Below are 25,928 nucleotides of genomic sequence, written 5' to 3' on the forward strand. Positions count from 1 at the left end.
TATGAAGAGTTCATTTGCAAAAACCGATAACTCCATTTTAAGCAATATTCCAAAAACTTGTTTTTATTATATACACACATATATGCACACACTTATTTTTTTAGGTTGAAATGTGACCTGATCGGTTTCATAAAACAAGTTTACCAAATAAGCCAGGTTTATTTCAGTTAGTTATTGTCATTCGATTTAGTTCAAAATAAGTCAGACTAACTGTAATAAGCCTGGCTTAGTTGGTAAACTTGTTTAATGAAAGAGCCCCAGACAAGCTCTTGATGCGTTTATGAGATTAATCCAGGTTCCCTCTGCATTTACAAGAAATAACACTCTCGTATGTGAACCTCTATATTTATTATCTATGAGTAGTTTTAGGAAGTGTATACATTTAAAGTTGTAATGCTGTTGAAAAGCCATTAAGTGGACCTGATAGCTGTATGAACTTAAAGGAAGATGCCGTTTAACACGCCAGAGGGGCTCCTTCCGTCTTTTACCTTTATTTTATTTATTTTATTTTTTTGTGGCAGCGACATTATTCGTCTGCCTACAACAATGCACTGATCTTTTTTTTTTTTTCGTTTTGTTCATCGTTACCGAAGCGAGCTCGTTTCCCCAGCGTCGCCGAGGGATCTTCACGTTTCCCCCTTTTGCTCTCCTCCATTTCCTCTTCCTGTTGGTGGCGTTGTCGTGGCAGCAGCAGCAGCTGACAGGATGAACTGATGTAAAGAATGTGCATCTGTACATAAACTAACTAGATTCATTATTCTGTGAGTGACTTTCGTTGTTTTTTTTGTTTGTTTTTTTCGTCTGTGTTAGTTGAAGCTGCTCCTAATTTTTTTTATCTTACCAAAAAGCGAAAAAACAAAAAAATGGACTATTATCAAAGTGTATGACTGTAGCTTTTAGTGGCGTCTGGCACTGCTGTGTATAGACCTTTGACCTTGCAAGTCTCCACTGCATGTGTGAAGCCTGGACATAGTGATCACCCTGTCATCCGAAAGACGCCCCATCTGTAAATAGTGAATGTTCAGTATTTGCAACCGGGTTTTTTTTTAAAGAGTTCAGAAAGTCTTTAAAGCAGATTAAACGTTAACTCTTGATCGTAATCCTTTAAGAGTTTCTGGTTAATCTAGTTATTCAGTTTGTGGTTTTGATATTACTCCCTCTTATCAGAGAAACGTCCTGTATGTATATGACAGAGAAGCAAACAAACACTGGCCTCAAAATCACTCGCTTGAGAGGCTGATCATGATGCCTTATGGAAAATTCCAGTTTATTCTTTATCTTACAGGGACATTTTGCCCCCCAAAAATGAACATTTGTTTTTAATTTATCACCCTCAGTTCATCCAAGAAGCAGGTGACTTTTTTTTTTTTTTGAATTTAGCTGAAACTGGTCTTCTTTGGTGATTCATATAATGCAGGTCAATGGCTACCGTCACTTTGAGAGTCAAAAAAGCACATACAATACAGCACAAAATGAATCCCTGTGGCTCTTGATGATATATTGAGGTCTTATGAAGCGAATCGATCGCTCTTTGCAAGAAACTGAACATTATTTACAACATTATTACCTGTAATCCAGAGAATCAGGCAACAAGGAAATCCGATTCTTTTCTGCGAACTGGTTCTTTCGAACAATTCGTTTCAATGGTTCAATTCAGTGGTTTGTTTATGTAATTACGCAATGATGTAATGTATATGCAGTTGTATTATTAAAGCACCCAATAATGATTACATGTCTAAAGCGAATAAACGTAATAAATCAGTCTTGGGTCCGAGTCGAACTGTTTCCTCAGTTCAGTGACTATTGGAGGAACTGGAGCACTGAATGTCATAGATGAGGTTTATCTTCAAAACTGATGAGCTTTCATTGTCACGGTTCGAAGAGTTCAGAAAGTCTTTAAAGCAGATTAAACGTTAACTCTTGATCGTAATCCTTTAAGAGTTTCTGGTTAATCTAGTTATTCAGCTTGTGGTTTTGATATTACTCCCTCTTATCAGTGAAACGTCCTGTATGTATATGACAGAGAAGCAAACAAACACTGGCCTCAAAAATCACTCGCTTGAGAGGCTGATCATGATGCCTTATGGAAAATTCCAGTTTATTCTTTATCTTACAGGGACATTTTGCCCCCCAAAAATGAACATTTGTTTTTAATTTATCACCCTCAGTTCATCCAAGAACCAGGTGACTTTTTTTTTTTTTGAATTTAGCTGAAACTGGTCTTCTTTGGTGATTCATATAATGCAGGTCAATGGCTACCGTCACTTTGAGAGTCAAAAAAGCACATACAATACAGCACAAAATGAATCCCTGTGGCTCTTGATGATATATTGAGGTCTTATGAAGCGAATCGATCGCTCTTTGCAAGAAACTGAACATTATTTACAACATTATTACCTGTAATCCAGAGAATCAGGCAACAAGGAAATCCGATTCTTTTCTGCGAACTGGTTCTTTCGAACAATTCGTTTCAATGGTTCAATTCAGTGGTTTGTTTATGTAATTACGCAATGATGTAATGTATATGCAGTTGTATTATTAAAGCACCCAATAATGATTACATGTCTAAAGCGAATAAACGTAATAAATCAGTCTTGGGTCCGAGTCGAACTGTTTCCTCAGTTCAGTGACTATTGGAGGAACTGGAGCACTGAATCAGTTCATTCATCACAGGATCAGATACCCGGTATTTTGGCTCATTTCGGGTCAGAGTGACTGTCAGGTGTCTGAAAGCGAGTTTTGATTGAGTAACTTGTAGATCTGAGCTGAATGAGCCGTGAACTGTCTCCGACGCTTCAGTCAGGCTCTGGATTGCAGGTAATAATGCTGTAAATAATGTTCAGTTTCTTGCACAGACTGATCGTTTCACTTCATAAGACCTCAATATATCATCAGGAGCCACGGGGATTCATCTTGTGTTGCCTGTATTTGCTTTTTTGACTCTAAAAGTGCCGGTAGCCATTGACTTGCACTGAATGAATCAGCAATCAGTTTCACCTAAAAATCTTCTTTACTGTTCTACTGAAGAATAAAAAGTCATCAACATCTTGGATGGCCTGAGGGGGAGTAAATGAACAGCAGATCACTTCAATGTTTTAGATTACCGCTGACCATTTCGATCAGGATTGTCAAACCCAATTAAACTACAGAAATCTGACCTTTGCAGTAGATTTCTCCGTCTTTCTCCGTCTGAGTGGTCGACTCCAAACTCTTTCCACATTTGGCACAGCGAAAGCAGTTCTTATGCCACGGCTGGAAGACAGACATGAGAAGAAAACCATGCCATCATGAAGCTCAGATAAAGAAAAGAGGAGTATAACCAGCTGAAATCATCAAGCGCTCATGACTTCCTGGTGATTAAACCGAGAAAGACAGAAACTGGACGAAACGCTAAACACTCGCATCTGCTGAAGAGGTTTTTTGGCAGTAGATCTGTACAAGCATCTGCAAACCCTCAGGAGGACATAAAGAAAGTGTCAGTTGAGTCGCTGTGAACTTGACGTCTGTATAAATGTGTTCAACTTCTGACCCGGTGACTTCAGCGTGAATAATACAGGTGATGTCTCGTGTGTGTGATCGCAACAGAATGAGAAATCATGATCCCTATCTGATCAGTTATGCATAACACATATTTAATACTATTATATTTATTAGTTGAAAATGTCAGGGTTATCATTGACTAAAACCATTTTTTAAAAATCCATTAATTGAAAAAATATTTTTAAAAAAAGTTGAAATTTAAAAATCTAAAAATATTTATACAAATTGAAGAAAAAAAATGAGGGAAAGAGAATATATATATTTTTTATTTATTAGTTTTAGTTATTGCAATACTTTAATCTAAACAAAAATGAGAAAAATTTCCGTGGCAACAAGCTAAAATTAAATAAAACAAAATAGGTTTTTTTTATGATTCCCATCTGATCAGCTATGCATAACACACATGTAATAATACTATATTTATTAGTTGAATATCATCATCATTATTATTATTAACTAGAAACATGACAAAATCCATTACTTGAAACAAAATACACATAAATTGAAATAAAAAATATATATAAAAATGTTTATAAAACTTTAAAATATAAAAGCATGAAATAACCATTGATGTCAACTACTACATAATTGCATTATACAATTTATTATATTTATTTAAATTTACCCCAAATAAAAATGTTATGTATGTTATGTTTGATAGATAGATAGATAGAGGGAGGAGAGGAGAGTTTATTTTATATTATTGTTTTATCCAATTATTTTAATAGTTAATCTAAACAAAAATGGGAAATATTTCCTTGGCCACAAGTTTTGATGTGCTGATTCCCCCTCCCCCTATTTTCATTCATTTTTTTTATGGTTTAAAAAAAAGTGTGTATATATATATATATATATATATAATTTTTTTTATAGAATATCATATTTATAGAATATATGATAATTTTATTATATATACTTTAATATATTAACTAAATCTGAGAGTGATTATATAGATACATTAACTACAGTTCATGTGATTCCAGAAGGCTTTTTATTTTTTAAGCATTTTAATTAAGTTAGGTTTTTCTTTTTTAATTATTATTATATTAGATCAATTATATTAAATCCCTGGGCCTGTGGTTGAAAACCACTGATCAATATCAAGAAACAGGTTTCTTAATCCTCTAAATATTTGAAATCATTTCTTCGAGTGTCTGTGATTGGAAACGGTTTGTTATTATTGCTGTAACAATGTACTACATTAACATGCACTGGTTATGCTTGTATGTGCATGAAGAAAGTAAACACTGATGTGGATATAAATGTGAATAATGTCCAGGTCTGGTTCTTGCCCTCTGATCGTCTCACCTTCCCAGCGCTCATCACTTTCTCTGCAGCGTACACAGACTCTCCACAGCGCGCACACTTCTCTGAGCCGCCGAACTTCTGCGCCAACTTGGACGGGTTTGGGTTGGTGCTGGGTCGGTGAGTTTGGGTTCTGGTAGGAGACAGAGAGGTCAGATGCTGTTTTCTGGAGCGCAGCCTAACGAGGGGCCCTCAATGAGCCGCTTTGTGTCGGGGGAGTATGAAGAGGAGCTCTGCTTACATAATAGATTCTTTCATAACAATAATCAGCTGACGGCGAGCCTGAACACACCAGAGGACGGATTTGCTTCCAGAACCAAATGACTTTACAAAATCCTCTAGAAATCTTACAATAACACACTACTGGTCAAAAGGATAAATTGTGATTTTTAATGTTTTTGAAATAAGTGTCTCCTGCTCAGCAAAGCTGCATTTATTTGATAAAAATACAGGTAAATTATGAAAAATTATTCGAATTTAAAAGAAGAGTTTTCTGTTGTAATATATGTTAAAATGTCAATTATTTCGGTGATGAGCAGCTGTATTTTCAGCATCATTACTCCAGTCTTCAGTGTCACATGATCTTCAGAAATCATTCTAATATATTGATTTGCTGCTCAAGAAACATTTCTGATTATCATCAATGTTGAAAACTGATACACTACCATTTAAAAGTTTGGGGTCAGTAAGACTAAGAAAATTAAGAAAATAAAACTTTTATTTAGCAAAGACACATTATACTGATCAAAAGTGACAGAAAATATTTATTTATAAGGTTACAAAAGATTTCTATTTAAAAAAAACAACTTTCTATTCATCAAAGACTCCTAAACAAAAATGTATCATGGTTTCCACTAAAATATGAAGCTGTTTTCAACACTGATAATAATCAGAAATGTTTCTTAAGCAGCAAATCAGCATATTAGACTGATCTCTGAAGATCATGTGACTCTGAAGACTGGAGTAATGATGCTGAAAATTCAGATTTGATCACAGCAATAAATTACATTTTAACATATATTCAGTTAGAAAACAGTTATTTCAAACGAAAATAATATTTAAAACATTTCTGTATTTTTGACCAAATAAATGCAGCCTTGAGAAAAAATCATTTTATTAGTATATGTACCAAACCACTATGACACATATGCAATAAATTATGTGCATACCATTCATTATTCAACACGGACTATATTATAATATAGTTATAGTGTACAATCCATATGAACTTCTTGTTGAAAAACAATAAGAATGCAAACGCTCACTCTTCTGGTTTGATGCCCAGTCTCTCGCCGCGGTCCATGTTGAGGGTTCCTGCTCCCTGACCGTAGCCGTATCCTTTCGGGCCGTATTTTTTACCGTAGCAGGACTTGCAGTAGATTTCCTGGTCATGGATGGCCAGTGTGGTGCTGTCTAGCCCTTTTCTACAGACCACTGGAGGAGAGAAAACTGATTTTTTGCTGCTTTCCCCATGCAGAACTCATTGCTGCAGTGCAACAGCTTTTAAATAGATTTTAGTATGTTGTTATGCAGCTTACAAAAAGAAATAACATATATCTCTTGGAGTTAGAGACTTCAACAAACCTTTAACTCAAAAGTACGAGTAATAATAATAATAGTCATGCCACCACTAGTAATCTATCATGTTAACCCCATGATTAGAGGCTAGAATGCAACATCATGTGATTTTGACTCGGTTTTGTCAGCTGACTTTGGCTTAGTGTGGGATATTGTCCCACAGAGACAAACGTGATTCCACAGTGGGGTGGATGACACCCTTTACTATTCATTCAGCTGTGGGCCGCATTGTTTTTGTCGTTTTGGTAGCAAAGTGCCAATCTGATGAATGTGCATTCAGCCGTAGTGAGATCTCACTAAAACATCTCGGAGTTCATAAACACAGCACTGCTGTTTGGATCGGTCACTGCAGGACAAATCAAGTCAGCAAAGTATTGCTGAATACGGAGGAATTTTTATAATTTTATTTTATTTAAAAGAAGAGTTTTCTGTTGTAATATATGTTAAAATGTCAATTATTTCGGTGATGAGCAGCTGTATTTTCAGCATCATTACTCCAGTCTTCAGTGTCACATGATCTTCAGAAATCATGCTAATATGCTGATTTGCTGCTCAAGAAACATTTCTGATTATCATCAATGTTGAAAACAGATGTGTAAACTGATACACTACCATTTAAAAGTTTGGGGTCAGTAAGACTAAGAAAATTAAGAAAATAAAACTTTTATTTAGCAAAGACACATTATACTGATCAAAAGTGACAGAAAATATTTATTTATAAGGTTACAAAAGATTTCTATTTAAAAAAAACAACTTTCAAAAAAAAAATGCTGTTCTTTTCAACTTTCTATTCATCAAAGACTCCTAAACAAAAATGTATCATGGTTTCCACTAAAATATGAAGCTGTTTTCAACACTGATAATAATCAGAAATGTTTCTTAAGCAGCAAATCAGCATATTAGACTGATTTCTGAAGATCATGTGACTCTGAAGACTGGAGTAATGATGCTGAAAATTCAGATTTGATCACAGCAATAAATTACATTTTAACATATATTCAGTTAGAAAACAGTTATTTCAAACGAAAATAATATTTAAAACATTTCTGTATTTTTGACCAAATAAATGCAGCCTTGAGAAAAAATCATTTTATTAGTATATGTACCAAACCACTATGACACATATGCAATAAATTATGTGCATACCATTCATTATTCAACACGGACTATATTATAATATAGTTATAGTGTACAATCCATATGAACTTCTTGTTGAAAAACAATAAGAATGCAAACGCTCACTCTTCTGGTTTGATGCCCAGTCTCTCGCCGCGGTCCATGTTGAGGGTTCCTGCTCCCTGACCGTAGCCGTATCCTTTCGGGCCGTATTTTTTACCGTAGCAGGACTTGCAGTAGATTTCCTGGTCATGGATGGCCAGTGTGGTGCTGTCTAGCCCTTTTCTACAGACCACTGGAGGAGAGAAAACTGATTTTTTGCTGCTTTCCCCATGCAGAACTCATTGCTGCAGTGCAACAGCTTTTAAATAGATTTTAGTATGTTGTTATGCAGCTTACAAAAAGAAATAACATATATCTCTTGGAGTTAGAGACTTCAACAAACCTTTAACTCAAAAGTACGAGTAATAATAATAATAGTCATGCCACCACTAGTAATCTATCATGTTAACCCCATGATTAGAGGCTAGAATGCAACATCATGTGATTTTGACTCGGTTTTGTCAGCTGACTTTGGCTTAGTGTGGGATATTGTCCCACAGAGACAAACGTGATTCCACAGTGGGGTGGATGACACCCTTTACTATTCATTCAGCTGTGGGCCGCATTGTTTTTGTCGTTTTGGTAGCAAAGTGCCAATCTGATGAATGTGCATTCAGCCGTAGTGAGATCTCACTAAAACATCTCGGAGTTCATAAACACAGCACTGCTGTTTGGATCGGTCACTGCAGGACAAATCAAGTCAGCAAAGTATTGCTGAATACGGAGGAATTTTTATAATTTTATTTTATTTTTATTTTAATTTAAAAAAATGCTGTCACACAAAATATGTCCAGTTCATATGTGACTTAAAATAAAATCAATTTTTATTTTTATTTTGCCTTAACAAAACAAAGCACATTTAAAGGATTTTAAGCATTGCACTTTTACAACAGCATTTATATAATTTATATTAATTTTTTATTTTTTTTATAACCCTTAAGTATACATTTGCTGATCTTAAAATGTATTTAATTAGTTTATTTATTTATTTAATGCAGTAATGTGAATCACCACCGAAACTAATGGCTATTACAAATTAAATTAAACAATTTAATCAAATTAAAAAATATAATTATAAAATTTAATTAAATAAAGAGGCATCATTTATACAATCCTTTATATTTATATGAGTTTTATACATTATATTTTTTATAACTATTAAGTATATGTTTTCTGATTTATTTATAATATTTTTTTATTCATTTATTTATGCAGTAATGTGTATCACCACTGAAAAATGGCCATTACAAATTAAATTAAATTTAGAAAAATAAAATAAAGTCATAAAAATAAAGGCTCTGTTTATGCAATGCAAAACACAATTGCTTTATTTTTTCCTTTGATTTTGGGGTGAAATGTGGCCTGGACCTATTATCATGAGATTTAGCTGAACAGTAAAGTGTTTTTATATGTTACTTACTGCAGAGGAAGCAGCACTTGTGAAAACTCCCCCCGTCACACTGGACCTCTTCAGCGTGGTACACCGTCCCGCAGCAGGCGCCACATTTGTTTCCTCCACCCCAGTTTGGCATGATGAGAAACTGTGAAGAGAGAAAATACAATGAGCTCTTGAGTATAGCGTAGCTTATTAGTAGGAAACAAATCCATCCTGCAAAGTTCAGATGTTTTCTGATTTATTTATAATATTTTTTATTCATTCATTTATTTATGCAGTAATGTGTATCACCACTGAAAAATGGCCATTACAAATAAAATTAAATTTAGAAAAATAAAATAAAGTCATAAAAATAAAGGCTCTGTTTATGCAATGCAAAACACAATTGCTTTATTTTTTCCTTTGATTTTGGGGTGAAATGTGGCCTGGACCTATTATCATGAGATTTAGCTGAACAGTAAAGTGTTTTTATATGTTACTTACTGCAGAGGAAGCAGCACTTGTGAAAACTCCCCCCGTCACACTGGACCTCTTCAGCGTGGTACACCGTCCCGCAGCAGGCGCCACATTTGTTTCCTCCACCCCAGTTTGGCATGATGAGAAACTGTGAAGAGAGAAAATACAATGAGCTCTTGAGTATAGCGTAGCTTATTAGTAGGAAACAAATCCATCCTGCAAAGTTCAGAGATCAACCTCAGGAAAATGTCCAGGTGTGCTGGACGTCTACAGGCATGTTGTGAAGTGTTTCACTATTTATGAAATTTCCATAAAAACCCACTTCATCCGTCTGGACTAATAAAGACAAAGTACAGACGGTAAACACCCTGTAGACGTCTGGAGACCCCAACATCAAAACACACCGAGACCACCAGGAGCTACAGGACAATGGAGAGTCAAATAGAGCCAATGAGTCTCGTTAAAAGTACAATGTCTGGAAGTAAAAGGCAAAACAACCACATGAATAAAACAGCAGTCAGACATTTCAAAGAGTCGGTTCAATTTGCTCAGTGCTCTCACACTCTCACACACGCTCTCACACACGCTCACAGTCACACACACATACTCTCACACACGCTCTCACACATACACTCTCTCTTTCTCTCTCTCTCACACACGCACTCACACACACGCTCACACACGCTCACAGTCACACACGCATACTCTCACACACACACTCACACATGCTCTCACACACGCTCACAGTCACACACGCACACGCTCACACACACACTCACACATGCTCTCACACACGCTCACACACACGCTCACACATGCTCTCACACACGCTCACAGTCATACACACACACACTCACACTCTCTCACACACACACACACACACACACACACACACACACACTCACTCACTCACTCTCTCTCACACACACACACGCTCTCACACACGCTCACAGTCACACACTCACACTCACTCACTCACACTCTCTCACACACACACACACACACACACACACTCCCTCACTCACTCACCCCCCCACTTACTCTCACACACACACACGCTCTCACACACGCTCACAGTCACACACTCACACTCACTCACTCACACTCTCTCTCTCACTCACACACACACACACACACACGACTTCATGAACTTGACGCACTTTATAGTGTTGTCATGGTAGTGGGCTGATTCATAAATGTATGCTGCGCTTGAACTTTTAAAGTCTTAAATGATTTATTAATGTATGTACATATAGACTAAGAACATAAAACTGTCATATATTTTCTTTGTGCAGTGGAAACATAAACACTGACTGAGATGCTTCTTACTAAACCCTTTTAAAACGAGGCTTTGTTGGGAGTGTATTAATTCATTCTTGATTGGTCCTGTCTGTAATGTGTAATTATAATGATCAGACACACCTGAAGAAGATTAATGAGCTGTAACGCTTGCCATTTTAAATAGATGTGGTAAGAATCATTTCATCAAGAGAATCGTTTGCCAAGAACATATTTTGTTAGTGAACGCCATGAAAGTTAATAATTCTTTTAAAGAAAAACATTCCCATAATGTTTGCAAAATGATAAAATGGAATGTTCCCTTAATGCTTCATGAACTTGACGCACTTTATAGTGTTGTCATGGTAGTGGGCTGATTCATAAATGTATGCTGCGCTTGAACTTTTAAAGTCTTAAATGATTTATTAATGTATGTACATATACACTAAGAACATAAAACTGTCATATATTTTCTTTGTGCAGTGGAAACATAAACACTGACTGAGATGCTTCTTACTAAACCCTTTTAAAACGAGGCTTTGTTGGGAGTGTATTAATTCATTCTTGATTGGTCCTGTCTGTAATGTGCAATTATAATGATCAGACACACCTGAAGAAGATTAATGAGCTGTAACGCTTGCCATTTTAAATAGATGTGGTAAGAATCATTTCATCAAGAGAATCGTTTGCCAAGAACATATTTTGTTAGTGAACGCCATGAAAGTTAATAATTCTTTTAAAGAAAAACATTCCCTTAATGTTTGCAAAATGATCAAATGGAATGTTCCCTTAATGTTTGTATATAGGCTAAGCAAGAAAACACATTTTTAACACATTTAAAGTGTGTTAAAGTTTCATTTCATTTCTGGAAATATTGTCCATAATATTGCATCCAGTGCACATTTGATATGAATAATGTTGACGGTTCCGCCATAACACACAGACAGGTATCATTAATTATACTAATTAACTGAGCACTGAGGACACTTTCATTCTGCGATGTGTGAGGTGTGGTGGTAAAAAGACTGTGTGTGGGAGAGCTGCATGATGAACGACTCATTAATCAGCTCCTGTAATTACCCAGCATGCATCACTTGTCATTTTGGGAGCTGATACACTTTGACATCAATACAGTTGACCAACATTGACCCCAGAAAGTATTTGGACATTGAATGTCACTGTGTAAACATAGAATACCAAGTCAAGTGTTTATTTGCACACTTTTCAAGCAGAACATTTCTGAAAAAGAAGTTTGTTAGGTTCAAATGAAAAAAAAAAAACAATAGGAAAAAAAGTACTGTGCACATTGCATAATTTCATATTTTAAAACACATTTTGCTGTTTTATGTGGATAATACAGCAGCGCAGAAGTACGCTGTCATTTCTTCCAGTGTCTTCATCTGGAATGCACATAACACCAAAAGAAGGAATTTATAGTGAAAGGCACAAGATTGGAAAGAAAGAGCGAATGAAAAACAGATGTAGTATTCTGTCTGTCCTCCTTTTATGGTAAAACTGCACTCAGGCTAAGGAATGGCACGTGTGTGAGAAATTAAAACATAAGATTTGCTTATTTATGTTTCCGTGCATGTGTCTGTTTCTGATGTGAGCTCTTTTACCCATGAAAGAGCTTCTGGGATGTCATCATCTGTCTGACAGCTCATTCAGTCTGCCTTGTGCCACATTTACAGAGTCTACGGTATTTATCTATCAATGTTTTGTTCATTTTGTGTCATATTTTGGTCTCAGACATGATTATTTTTGAGAACTCAATAGTCTTTTCTGAGGTTTGGCAAAATGCAAACGTGCAAAAGTGAACAAAAATGGCAAAATGCAGGTTATTGCCCTTCATAAAGGGTTTATTGTGATTATAAAATGGGTTGCCAGGTGTATTTGTGTGTAAACAGCATTAATGAACATTGACATGCCGCCAAGCGTTATACTGTGTTCATCTAGATTAGATAATTATACAAAACTATAATACAGACCACACACACTTCTAATCAGGGGTCTCCGCTGAGGCCTGCTCACTGTTATTAATGCTCACACGCAGTAATTAGAATAAACTTTTTTAACCATAGGAATTAAAGTTGTGTAATTCTTGAATGCAAAAAAAAAAAAGGAGGAGCCTAGGAGAAATTCAATCTTTACAATTTTCCCAGAACAGACGTTTGGACAAAGAAACAGAAACTCTCTAAGAAGCTAACAGAAGTTTATACCATGCTGAAACTGATATTTCAAGGTAAAAAAATTACAGTTGTTTTAATCTCTTTAAAGACAATTATTAGCAAGTTAATGGGATGTCATGGTTCCATGTGTTTAAATACAGATGCACTGATAAATGTTTTAATATCACACTCTCAGAGGACAAATTAATAAATTTGTTTCTGAGGATCATGGAAAATGTCTTGCATATCATTTATTTTGTATATGCTGCCATCTTGTGTTCGCACAAAATTAAGCCCTTTTGCACTGTGCTCATACCCATATGCAATGGCTAAGAGAATAAATGCAAGATTTAACAAACAATATTACATATATTTATTTTGTATTACATGTATGACATCTGTGTCCATACATAAAATGATTGAAAATACATCTGACAAACACAAAAGCACCATACAGATTCAGCAGACATTTAAACACTGACAGATACAAAAAAATAACATGTATACAAAATATTCAATGCTACAAGTTACAGTACAGTAAAATACCTGTAAATACCGTACAGCTCTATAGATTGTGGTGCAAAATTCAATCCAGATGTTTCCAAAAATAATTTATTACTAGTCTAGGAACAGTTCAAACATAAACATACTTTGTTTCAAAACAGTACAGTACTGTGATATTTCTGCTTTGCTCCAGTGACTGCAGATCATATTCACTGGTCATTCAAGTATGTCTTTGTTTCCTATTCGTTTCACAGATGTAGCACCTCAAACCTTAACAGTGTCAAAAATTACAACCATTATTTTGTTCTTTATCCCAAATACACTCAGAATTCACTCATTCTGTGGTGAAGGCATCACGTACCAAATACATTTCTAAGGCATGTCGGCTTCACCAATAAGACACTTCTACAAACTGTTTACCTGTGATAGTGAACATACTATAGAGCAGATCTGTGTAGTTTTTTTCTCAGAAGCCAATCCAGACTTCGTTCATTTTTATTTTTAAATACGTAGTGCTAAAGCTGGATTGTTGATTTTAGCCTCTGGATTACTTTAATAAATAATAACAGTAAACAAAATCAGGTGATATACTGGTGGGATGTCAAAAGAACTCCAAAATACTATCAAAAGTGGTGGCGGGAAAACAGCCACAAGAGTGTGTAACAGACTATTTCCAATATCACACTAGTATCTGCCCTCTTATTCTGATGTTCACTAGTTACTAAACAGGAAATGTTCATTTCATGAGAATTATTTCAAGTCAAATTTTGCCGTGTAATGCTGTTTCTGTCTTTGGCACTCGAGCACCACAGAAGCATGAAAACATAATGACACAAACGCAGCGGCTAGTTTAATTGGCTGAGGCGTGTCCGATGTTCAGCCTCCTCTGGGCGGAGCCTCTTTTGCGTGCCGCCGGTGGTGTGCTGAGAGACCCAAAAGCTCCAGGCGTCTCGAAGAAAGATTTGGACCCCACTGCCGCTTCCTTTGGTGTCACAGGAGTCTGAAATAGCAGAAGTGAGAAGGTCAGAAACACTACATAAAATGTACTACCATTTCACATGTTTGTCATTGCATATTTGTCACGGGTTGCTACTGTGAGGAGTGAGGAACGAGGAGACCAGGAGTACAAAACAAAGGCGTTTAAGATTCTTCTTCAGGGAATCACACGTAGCACAAGGAGGGGACCTAAACAATTCCGGACAAAGAAACTCAGAACGGGACTCACTATAAATACACAGACACCAATGGGACACACCTGGGAGCAAATTGGCTAATTAAACAAACACAGCTGGAACCAAATTCATACAAAGAGGACAGGAACAGGAAGGACCAAATAAGGAAAACAGGAACTAAACGGGAACATACACGTGACAATATTATTATCTTTTTTAAACAGTAATGATGCACCAAAATGATTAGTAGAAGTTTTCATTTAGCCAAAAACTGAAAATAAAGTTGATTTGATAATGATTCAATCAAATTATTTGATTATATTTATTTAATAATCAACACTAAATTTAAATTGCACAAAAGGCAGTTTAATATCAACTTTTTAATGATATAATTATGTTTCTACTCCAAAAAACTTGTTTTCAAGATAGATTTATTCAAACTTACATCAAATAATGAACACGACAGGTTAAGTATAATGAATATGGTTATCAAAATCCTCCTCTGTAGAATTATTTTTTCCCAACTATTGAGTTTATGGACTTTGAAGTAAAGCATTGTTTAGAGGCTGTTTTAGCAGCATCTTTCAGCGTTTGAAACTGATTGAGCGATTACGTGAGACATTAATCATTTCAGTAAGTTGTTTTGTTTCTTTGAACACCTGATGCTCATCCATGTTTATTTTGTGCTTAACTAGTAGTTAAAGAGGAAGAGATGATCGGTGTATGTGCCGCTCGTACTGAGGTGCTACAGTGATCGGTCACGCCACATTAAAGAGCGTCAAAACCACATTTATGGTTTGAATGTTGATAAATAACTTGCAAAATTTAAAAGCTGAGATTTTGTTTCATATAAAATAATTGCGATTATTAGTTGTCAGGTGTGCTACAAATAATTTTTAGTGAAGTTTTGCTCTTGCATCAACTGAAATGAAACTTGCAAAAACATTTTCGAAGAACTTTTGCTAACATTTCCATTAAGTTATAAAAACGTTATTTCTGAATGTTCTCTAAACATTCAAAGTGTGCTTTTTTTAAATGTTAAAAATGGTTAAGGGAACATAACATAACATCCGCTTTGCGTCGTGCCTAACAACACCCCTTAGCTGTTATAAATTCACTGTAAACCACAGCTTCTTGGGGCTTATTGCTTTTATAAAATGGTTATTCCATATACGTAGTAAGGTTTCACAAAATAAAACAGAGCTAATAAAGTGTAATGATATTAATAAAAACATTATTCTTCCGCCAAACAATGTAGCTCCTCAGAATCGGTTGTGGGTGCAACAAAGGTTGCCAAGCAACACACAAATGTAAACAAAGGTGTATGTTTGTAGAGTCATTTACAACAGCTTCGAACGTGGCTCAGCCAATCAGAATCAAGGACCGGAACTATCTGTTTTATAATGTTACTTTTGTATGTTCTCTGAACATTCTAAAACAAGTAGTTACATTTAAAAAAACGTTAGATAAACATCCAACTAAAAAACATTCCCAATAACATTTTGTGCTAATATTTTGAGAATATTATTAAAAGACCAGATAACTTTGAAGGTTCTGTTAAAGTAACTTTGAGAGAACGTTAACTGGGAAACGACAGACTAAAAGATCTCAGTTCATCCAGCCATTGAAAGTGAGGAATTAACATTTTTACCTGTTGCAGGCTGAAACCAGAAATTCAGTGCATCACTAAAGAGCAGTATGCAGTAAACTGACCTGTGTTTGCGCTGGCTGAGGGCTTTCTTGTGCTCGTGGTCCCTGTGGCGAGAGTGTGGCTGCTGGTAATCTGTGCCCATGATGCTCAGGGCTGTTCAGTGTTTCGGCCACACCAAACGCTCCTCCTGCCATCACAAAATGAGCCTGTGACAACACGGTGGGCACGCTGAAACTCAGACCGCTGCTGGCAGCCCCCTCTGCGCCAGAGGTGGGCGTTGCACCCGCTATGAGTGGCGAATGCACCAAAAAATACGGCATAGCAACAGCTGGCACGCCACCCTGTGTGTGTCCCGCTGGCATGAGGAAGTTCAAAGCGTTCAGACCTACAGAATTTAGAATCATTAGAATGAGTGTGTAATCAGAAAGATGGGAGTACGTTTACATGGACAACAATATTCCGATTTTAACACGATTAAGACAATACTATAATTAAGAATCTACCATGTAAACAGAGAATTTTGATTACCTTAATCCGGCTAAAGTCATACTCGAAGTAAACACAAATCGAATTAAGACATGTGGAGTATCCCTATTTTAGTCTCATTATTGAAGTGCAGTATAGACATGTATACACCTTAATCACACCGTCGTGTAATAATTGCCATCGTGTAGGACTTTTCGACACATTTTGCATGTGTGTTTGGCAGTGTTATTTTTTAGGATTACTGATAAACTACTGTCATTTGATTTGTATTATTTGTATTTGTTATTTATTTTAATTTTAGTTCAATTATGTCTGAATTTATTATGTCTATATAGGTATTTTATAAGTTTTTAGTTTGATTTAATTTGAGTTATTTTAATACTTCAACAAACTAAATGGAAATGAAATAATATATATATATATATATAGTTGTCAGGTGTGCTACAAATAATTTTTAGTGAAGTTTTGCTCTTGCATCAACTGAAATGAAACTTGCAAAAACATTTTCGAAGAACTTTTGCTAACATTTCCATTAAGTTATAAAAACGTTATTTCTGAATGTTCTCTAAACATTCAAAGTGTGCTTTTTTTAAATGTTAAAAATGGTTAAGGGAACATAACATAACATCCGCTTTGCGTCGTGCCTAACAACACCCCTTAGCTGTTATAAATTCACTGTAAACCACAGCTTCTTGGGGCTTATTGCTTTTATAAAATGGTTATTCCATATACGTAGTAAGGTTTCACAAAATAAAACAGAGCTAATAAAGTGTAATGATATTAATAAAAACATTATTCTTCCGCCAAACAATGTAGTTCCTCAGAATCGGTTGTGGGTGCAACAAAGGTTGCCAAGCAACACACAAATGTAAACAAAGGTGTATGTTTGTAGAGTCATTTACAACAGCTTCGAACGTGGCTCAGCCAATCAGAATCAAGGACCGGAACTATCTGTTTTATAATGTTACTTTTGTATGTTCTCTGAACATTCTAAAACAAGTAGTTACATTTAAAAAAACGTTAGATAAACATCCAACTAAAAAACATTCCCAATAACATTTTGTGCTAATATTTTGAGAATATTATTAAAAGACCAGATAACTTTGAAGGTTCTGTTAAAGTAACTTTGAGAGAACGTTAACTGGGAAACGACAGACTAAAAGATCTCAGTTCATCCAGCCATTGAAAGTGAGGAATTAACATTTTTACCTGTTGCAGGCTGAAACCAGAAATTCAGTGCATCACTAAAGAGCAGTATGCAGTAAACTGACCTGTGTTTGCGCTGGCTGAGGGCTTTCTTGTGCTCGTGGTCCCTGTGGCGAGAGTGTGGCTGCTGGTAATCTGTGCCCATGATGCTCAGGGCTGTTCAGTGTTTCGGCCACACCAAACGCTCCTCCTGCCATCACAAAATGAGCCTGTGACAACACGGTGGGCACGCTGAAACTCAGACCGCTGCTGGCAGCCCCCTCTGCGCCAGAGGTGGGCGTTGCACCCGCTATGAGTGGCGAATGCACCAAAAAATACGGCATAGCAACAGCTGGCACGCCACCCTGTGTGTGTCCCGCTGGCATGAGGAAGTTCAAAGCGTTCAGACCTACAGAATTTAGAATCATTAGAATGAGTGTGTAATCAGAAAGATGGGAGTACGTTTGCATGGACAACAATATTCCGATTTTAAGATGATTAAGACAATACTATAATTAAGAATCTACCATGTAAACAGAGAATTTTGATTACCTTAATCCGGCTAAAGTCATACTCGAAGTAAACACAAATCGAATTAAGACATGTGGAGTATCCCTATTTTAGTCTCATTATTGAAGTGCAGTATAGACATGTATACACCTTAATCACACCGTCGTGTAATAATTGCCATCGTGTAGGACTTTTCGACACATTTTGCATGTGTGTTTGGCAGTGTTATTTTTTAGGATTACTGATAAACTACTGTCATTTGATTTGTATTATTTGTATTTGTTATTTATTTTAATTTTAGTTCAATTATGTCTGAATTTATTATGTCTATATAGGTATTTTATAAGTTTTTAGTTTGATTTAATTTGAGTTATTTTAATACTTCAACAAACTAAATGGAAATGAAATAATATATATATATATATATAAATGACTAAATAAAATAAAAAATTTTGCGACAGGATTCACTCACGGCAGTGGTCAACCGTTTGACGGCAAACAAAAGAGCATGGCTTCAACAACACACGTATAGCATGACAAATAATGAACTGCACTTGAAGCATTCAGTAAATGAAAAATGAAACACCCAAAACTGCATCATAACGAAGATGAACTATATGCTTAGGCCTATATGTGAAATTCTGGAGTCGCATGGGGACGTAATTTGTGGATGAGTGCTTACTGTAGACGCGAACTGTTCCAAACGATTCAGTCCGATTTGGTGAACTGGCTCGACCGATTCACTAAGAAGAACCGGTTAAATAGAACGATTCGTTCGCAAACCGGACATCATTAATACGCAGATTAGAAACGATGGTAGTGAAGAAAGCATCGCATTTCTGGGGAACCGAGGAAACAGAGTTCAAGTTGTCGACGTAAATAAATTAAAACAGCGGCCATGTAACACACCTATACTCTTTCTGAGTCCATCATTTGTTCTGTGCAGTGGCATATGTGAATAATGGTGGTAAAAAATAATCACAATTCTTAGCGAATACGAATAATGGAAATTGCATGTAAACGAGAGTGAAGATGTTTATCTTGACATGCAAACAACATAATGCGATTAAGTCCTTACTCTGATTATTGGAAATAATCGCATTATTCGTGCGCATGTAAACGTACTCAATGACATTCACTGCTCAGGTTTTTGTGTACCTGCTGTGTTGGGAACATAGAGGTAATGAGAGGACAGCAGGGGGTCTTTAGGGCCGGGTGCTCCCGCATCTTCCTCATTCATCAGCCCAAACGAGGCCTCGTCCCACGGGGAACCTTCTCGAGAGCAGATTGGAGACCTTCTGGCGCTGGAGCTCAGACTCTCAGTCTCGCCCTGTGAGACATTCACAAAAGTCAGAGATCAAATTACAGGTTTCATAATGACAGTTTATCATATTGTGGATGCCGCCATTATAAAACCAATAAGCCCCTCAAGGCTGTGCATTACAGTGATTTCACCATGGTAAAATGTATCTTTATATATACTCAATTCATATCATACTCAATAATATATATATCACTATTACCCCCTCATGTGAGACACTTTATTTTTATGGATGGGCGCTTTTTAAAAAAAAAGTTCTTTCGGACTGATGCATGCAACACCTGCTGAGTGCTATTAAACAGCTTGAAAGATCACAGACAATTTTTAATATAACTCCGACTGGATACGTCTGAAAGAAAGTCATATACACCTAGGATGCCTCGGGGGTGAGTAAAATGCAGCCTAATTTTCATTTTTGGGTGAACTAACCCTTTAATATATTCTAAATAAGAATGATCAAATTACTGAAAAAAAAGCTAATTCTAAATATTCATGTTCTAATAAGAAAAATCTAACAAAAATTAAAACTGAAAATCTAAAAATAAAAGCTAATTCAAAATGTTATTATAAATACTACAATAGACTGTAAAAATGATTTTTGAAATTTTCAAATTAGTAAGTTTAAGTACTAAAATGAATAAAACTGACATAATAATAAATTAACGCTAAATAGAGGTACAAAAAATAATTTTATTAAATAAAAATTACAAAAGCACAACAGAATTGAAATGAAAACCGGAAATCTAAAAATAAAACCTAATTTAAAATATTATTATAAATACCATAATGCACTGTAAAAATGAATTTTCAAAGTTGTAAATAAAACCATTATTGGAGGACATTTTATAAGAAAATACTAGTTTTTCTACTTGAAAACTTTGTTTGATTCAGTTTTACCTTGCCATTTCTTTGTATTTTTTGTGAAATTTACTAGCAATTTCTGAGTGAATTTTTTTCAGTGTAGTATATATATATAACACTGAATTAACATCGTTAGTAATCAAGGGCACAATGGTTTTGCTTCAAGTTTGAACCTACAACCTTTCAGCCTAGATCTTTAGCCAGTGTTTGTAAACGACTAAATACGACTTCAAATACAAATTCTATACAGTTGCACTCACCTGTCTCCAAACCGCAGTCGACACACTGCGCTGGTGTTCACACTCTTCCTAGAATAATCCACCGGCTCGTCTGAAAATACAAACACAAAAAAACGTTGCCTAAACTACAGTTCCAACAAATGTAAATGACACTGTAAGATTATGGAAAGTGTTCAGCTCAGCTCTCACCTGTAGAAGGTCTGTGAGGTGTGCTGGGGGCGGAGCTTATCCGCCTTTGATTGACAGGAGGTGCAGGAATGACCTGAAAGGAGGAGTGACGCGTCATCTTCTCCCGTCGTTCCCCGGTGGTGCTGATCTGAGCTGCTGAGACTCTCAAATCGTCTGAATCTAAAAGACATGCAACAAATAATCACAATATAATCACACTGAAGAGACTAAAAGAAATTTTCAAGTGTTTAACCCTTTTAAAGGCACAATATGTACGTTTTCAATGATTTTTCAACAGATTCGCGTGTAATTGGTTATAATGCGCAACACTGTAAAAACACATAAAAAATCATGGAGCAACATTAAGCAGATCTAAATTTAACGCTGCTGTCAACACATTTTTTATTTTATTCGCGACAGCCGTAATGGATTTAGTTGAACTGTACAGCAGCATTTGTGTTCGTGTGTTGCCAGTTTCTACAAGCTGAAACTGAGGAACATGCGCTTTTTGGCAATATTAAAGTGCAAGAAATTATTACGGTCATTTCTTGCACTCTGCCGGCAAATTTCCAGGAGAGCGGGAAGGAGTTTTGAATTACATAAAATAATAAAACAAACAAAAACATAGTGAAGGAGGAGTAAACAGCACAAAAATGATTGTGTGTATGGGTGCGTATGTATATGCATGCATGTGTATGAACAAAAAAGCCTCCTGAATGAAAACTGTGCAATCCAGTGCCACAAAAAGACTTGTATATATATAATATAGTTGAATTTTCAAGCATGAAGTGTTGGATTCTTTCGATCATGATTTTTCTCTTTTTTTTCCTAAATAAAAATCCAAAAGTGTATTCCTGTCTTTTGTTTTGTTTGTCTATTTAAATTCTGTTTACAAACTCACCAAACAACATTAATGGACGCCATCTATTGTTATTTAAAATTGAATGATAGTGATAAATACATGTCCTTTTTCAAAGCAACACTGTCATTTTCCTTTTACTGTTTTATATATAATAGTCAACATTTGAAGTGGATCAAGAAAGTTAATCAAAGTTGTCCTAAGCCAAGAACGCATTTTGGTTTTAGGACAACATTGATGAAAGGTTCACTTCAAATGTTGACTAGTGTATACTAGCACCAACATAGGTTAGTATTTGGACAGTTAAATCACAATTAAAATGCCTAGGTGTCATTGCATTAATTTTATAGTAAGTGTCCTTGCAAAAAATGCAATAAAAATTATCCAAACAATTTTTCTGTATCTGAAAATACGTGAAAAGCTAACTCGTCAGATATATAACTGTTATAGTTATAAATCAAAACCTGTGATGAATGAGACTTCTGTGATGAAGGAATAAGACATTCTTTAATCAGCATTTACATAATGTGTTTAGTAATAATTTTGCACCCAGCAAAACAGATTATTTTTAAATATGTGTACATTAGTTTAAAAGGTAGGGATTCTTATTAAAGCCAGTAATAATCAAACAACCCATAAAAAATACATCGTAAACCTATACACATTAATTTCTGACTTCAACAAAATAATCATCATAATGTAATGAAATATAATAAAGACTTCTTTTGGTGAAGACAAGTGTATTGTTATGACGAATTGTCTACATTATTCTGATGAGACATGGCTCTGTTTGCAGATCCTATGAGACGCTTGTGGCCTTCTGCAGCAGCTGGAGCATGATGGGATACACCGGGGCAAACTCCTTCCCCTGCCTGGCTCGGACAGACTGCACATATGCCTCCAGCGCCCCCCTGCAACAAAGGAAAGTCACATTTTAATTACCTACTTTCGCTGATCAAAGAAAGGCTGCTGTATTTTCTCCAAAGCACCACTAGAGCATGCTGATGTTGCACAGAGAAGTTCAGTTCTGGTCTGAACTACTAAATTATTACCATGAGTTTTCTATGAATAGGGATTTTTTTAAATTATTTTTTGGAACTTTGCACTCATAAAATGCAATTTCTTGCCAATGAAAAATTATAGAGCTGAGCATACATTTTTTTTATATTAACTTAAGAAATGTCAGTGATTTTTCACAGTCAATAATTATGTATATGGTGAATGTATGTATATATAATTATATATATATTGGTTTATATTAGTGCTGTCAAACGATTAATCATGATTAATCACATCCAAAATAAAAGTTTTTGTTTACATAATATATGTGTGTGTACTGTGTATATTTATTATGTATAAATAAAGACACACACATACAGTATATATTTTGAAAATATTTACATGTATATATTTATATTCATATAAATTCTATCATATATAAATATATTAAATATATAAACATAACATTATTCTTAAATATATACATGCATGTGTTTGTATTTATATATACATAATAAATATACACAGTACACACACAAATTATGTAAACAAAAACTTATTTTGGATGCGATTAATCGTTATCATTTGACAGCACTTGTTTATATATATATATATATATATATATATATATATATACATACATACTGTATATATATAAATAAATAAACCAATATACAGCAATTTATTTCCACAGAAATGCATTTTTACTGTTTAATTGTTTTTACTGTTTATTTTTGGTTTAAAATTCCCTGATATTTCCAGGGGTCTGTACCACGATGGTGACTGAACAAACTCAGGGTTACAGGAATACTGTACCACTCCAATCCGGCTTTGTTGGTACCATGAAGCTGATCATTAACTTTCTCTGTCAACTCAGGCTTGATCCTGAGTTAATGGAGCGTGTGCACATGAAAGAGTGACATCAGTCATGAACAGCCAATCACATGCCTTGAAACTGTGATTCACTTCTCGTGAGAGAGTCGGTGCGATTCACTACCAAAGATTAAAAGATTGAACAAGATGAAGAATTGAAACACATTTACATGAGATGAAACGATCTTTCCATGAAAGAGGGAAACGTAAAGAAAACATCTAGCCATATAAGTGCAAGTAAAAGTTGTAAAGTTAGTTTATAGAGTTGATCATATTTATAGATATAAAACACTTAAAAGTCTAAACTCATATGTAGTCATGTTTAAAGCTATTGATTCTAAAACTTATTTATATTGCATATTATCTATATGTTTATATTAATTTAAAATAAAAGCTTAATTACTATTAAACTAAGCTAGCTTGTGTAATGGATTAAGGATATAATAATTATATAAATCATATCAAATAATTATAAAAAATAATCATCTCTAAAAATCAGACAGTTTTATCTTTAAAAATGGTTTACTATGTAGCGTCCTTTAATTTGGAGTAAGAGAAACTGGGGGAGTGGCTTTATTGCGTCAGACCAGGTGTGCCTCACACGTCCTGAAAAGTGAAGCTGCGGGCTCTTTGATCGCCCCCTAGTGGCTGGCTGCAGTACAGGTCATAAACCCCACCCTCTCCATGTAAACGCATGGGACTTGAGTCAAAATAAAAAAATTAATTACGATTCCAATACAATTTTCTGAAAGATGGTTTTGGTCATTTAAGGTAGTTGTCATCATGCTGATATATGTTAAATTGTTTGTTTTTGTGATAAATTTGATTTTAGCTAGTAATTTGATGCTATAAAAACGGGGCGTGTCATTATGGTTGATTGGGTCTGCAGGAGTTTGGGCGGGAGTTTGATACCGCGGTTCCACCTCATGACACTACTGTGCAGACTCTGGCTCCAAACGAATCTCTACTGCGCAGACTCTGGCTCCAAACGAATCTCTACAGCGCAGACTCTGGCTCCAAACGAATCTCTACAGCGCAGACTCTGGCTCCAAACGAATCTCTACTGCACAGACTCTGGCTCCAAACGAATCTCTACTGCGCAGACTCGTCCATGTTTTTTTACAGTCTATGTGTCAGACATGTGTCACTTTGCTTGAAGCTGATTGGTCAAATTTTGGTTTGAGATCTCTAAACCAGAACATAACCTGCCCCGGTGTAGGTTAGCTGTGGCGCATAAGTTACTACAGTGATGAACACCACTAAAAGCCAAGCCACATTCATGGTACCTAAAAGCCAGGATTGGTGCAAACTAAACTGAAACATACCTGGCTAGCCAGCTAATCCGGCTTCATGGTACAGGCCCCAAGGTTTTCTGTGATTTTGGGAAGCCTGATATTTCTATTTTGATGGGTTAAAGAGTTGAAAACAAAACTACTAACTAAATTAGAGCAAACTGGCATTACACCAGAGGGTGTCACTGGAAAGGTTTATTGTAAAAGCGGTGGCAATGCTGAATTGGAGTTGCAATTTTGAGCCTTAGATCTTACCTAATAAGAGTGAGACGGTCCTTTTCTGATGGATGGTCATCCAGCCATTGAGAATAGCGAGAGATTGACCACTCCGCTCTCTGTTTATAAGGGAAAGCAAGCAGTATTAGTGGTACACAAGAGCGCTACAAATTCGCCCATGCTAAAGCTATTTTAGAGAACCCTCATTTTATAAAATGACTAAAAATATCTTCATCTTTTCCAGTCTGAGCACTCAAAATGAAATGTGTCATTTAGCAGAAGCTTTTATCTAAAGCAGCTTACAGTAGGTCAATCACAGGGACAGTCGTGATGGGGCAACTTGAGGTGAATTGCCCCGCTCAAGGGCATAATAAAACAGGATCTGCCTCAAAAACCTTTTGCTCACTAACACCCAAACCTAAAACCTCAATCCTTGAGGATCTATAACCAAGAGGTTTCCATCTCTCTGCATTAGTGCGACTGTGTGTGTGTGTGTGTATATACCTGATGTGGTGATTTGAGTTCAGCCGGGGCACGAGTGAACAGGAAATGCAATATGGTGCTGTATGGAATCAAATCTCCCAGCGCTTGACTGCTAGCGATGTGCTCACTCGTTTGAAACAGCAGCGGTCTGAAACAGAGACAGACAAATA

General features: G+C 35.7%; 3 protein-coding genes across 3 annotated transcripts in view; all 3 read right to left on the minus strand.

The window, feature by feature from the left end:
* Positions 1–626: 626 nt before the first annotated feature.
* On the minus strand, positions 627–9,663 carry LOC107584021 (cysteine and glycine-rich protein 2-like). Its single transcript, XM_016270424.1, has 5 exons — positions 9,521–9,663; positions 7,666–7,834; positions 4,849–4,978; positions 3,159–3,252; positions 627–697 (listed from the first exon to the last, which is right to left on the minus strand). Exons 1-5 carry the CDS (start codon positions 9,630–9,632, stop codon positions 627–629), a joined length of 576 nt encoding a protein of 191 aa, XP_016125910.1. The 5' UTR covers positions 9,633–9,663.
* A 4,283-nt stretch (positions 9,664–13,946) lies between these two features.
* Positions 13,947–22,399, minus strand: LOC107584022 (transcription factor E2F7-like). The gene is made up of 7 exons (XM_016270427.1): positions 22,360–22,399; positions 21,058–21,216; positions 20,890–20,959; positions 20,666–20,675; positions 19,606–19,777; positions 18,024–18,346; positions 13,947–14,443 (listed from the first exon to the last, which is right to left on the minus strand). The coding sequence occupies exons 1-7, from the start codon at positions 22,397–22,399 to the stop codon at positions 14,294–14,296; spliced, it is 924 nt and encodes a 307-aa protein (XP_016125913.1). The 3' UTR covers positions 13,947–14,293.
* Positions 22,400–22,618: 219 nt separating this feature from the next.
* Positions 22,619–25,928, minus strand: part of LOC107583928 (conserved oligomeric Golgi complex subunit 5-like) — a 78,834-nt gene continuing 75,524 nt past the window's right edge. The window contains exons 20-22 of the mRNA XM_016270278.1: positions 25,780–25,906; positions 25,315–25,394; positions 22,619–22,806 (exon numbers count right to left, since the gene is read on the minus strand). Of these exons, the coding sequence (XP_016125764.1) occupies positions 22,695–22,806; positions 25,315–25,394; positions 25,780–25,906 (319 nt within the window). The 3' untranslated portion in view covers positions 22,619–22,694. The remainder of the gene's footprint in view (positions 22,807–25,314; positions 25,395–25,779; positions 25,907–25,928) is intronic.

This window comes from Sinocyclocheilus grahami, unplaced genomic scaffold (assembly GCF_001515645.1).
Source record: "Sinocyclocheilus grahami isolate Dianchi unplaced genomic scaffold, SAMN03320097.WGS_v1.1 scaffold56.1, whole genome shotgun sequence".
In the NCBI taxonomy this organism is placed as follows: domain Eukaryota; kingdom Metazoa; phylum Chordata; class Actinopteri; order Cypriniformes; family Cyprinidae; genus Sinocyclocheilus; species Sinocyclocheilus grahami.

Coding starts and splice junctions, on each gene's coding strand:
- LOC107584022 (XM_016270427.1), bottom strand. CDS start 22,399: ATGTCTTATTCCTTCATCACAGAAGTCTCATTCATCACAG. Junction 20,960..21,057: donor ACCTCACAGACCTTCTACAG/GTGAGAGCTGAG, acceptor TTGTATTTTCAG/ACGAGCCGGTGGATTATTCT. Junction 14,444..18,023: donor CTCAGCCAGCGCAAACACAG/GTCAGTTTACTG, acceptor CTGCTATTTCAG/ACTCCTGTGACACCAAAGGA.
- LOC107584021 (XM_016270424.1), bottom strand. CDS start 9,632: ATGCCAAACTGGGGTGGAGGAAACAAATGTGGCGCCTGCTGCGGGACG. Junction 7,835..9,520: donor CAAGTGCTGCTTCCTCTGCA/GTAAGTAACATA, acceptor TCTCTCCTCCAG/TGGTCTGTAGAAAAGGGCTA. Junction 3,253..4,848: donor AAGTGATGAGCGCTGGGAAG/GTGAGACGATCA, acceptor TCTGTCTTCCAG/CCGTGGCATAAGAACTGCTT.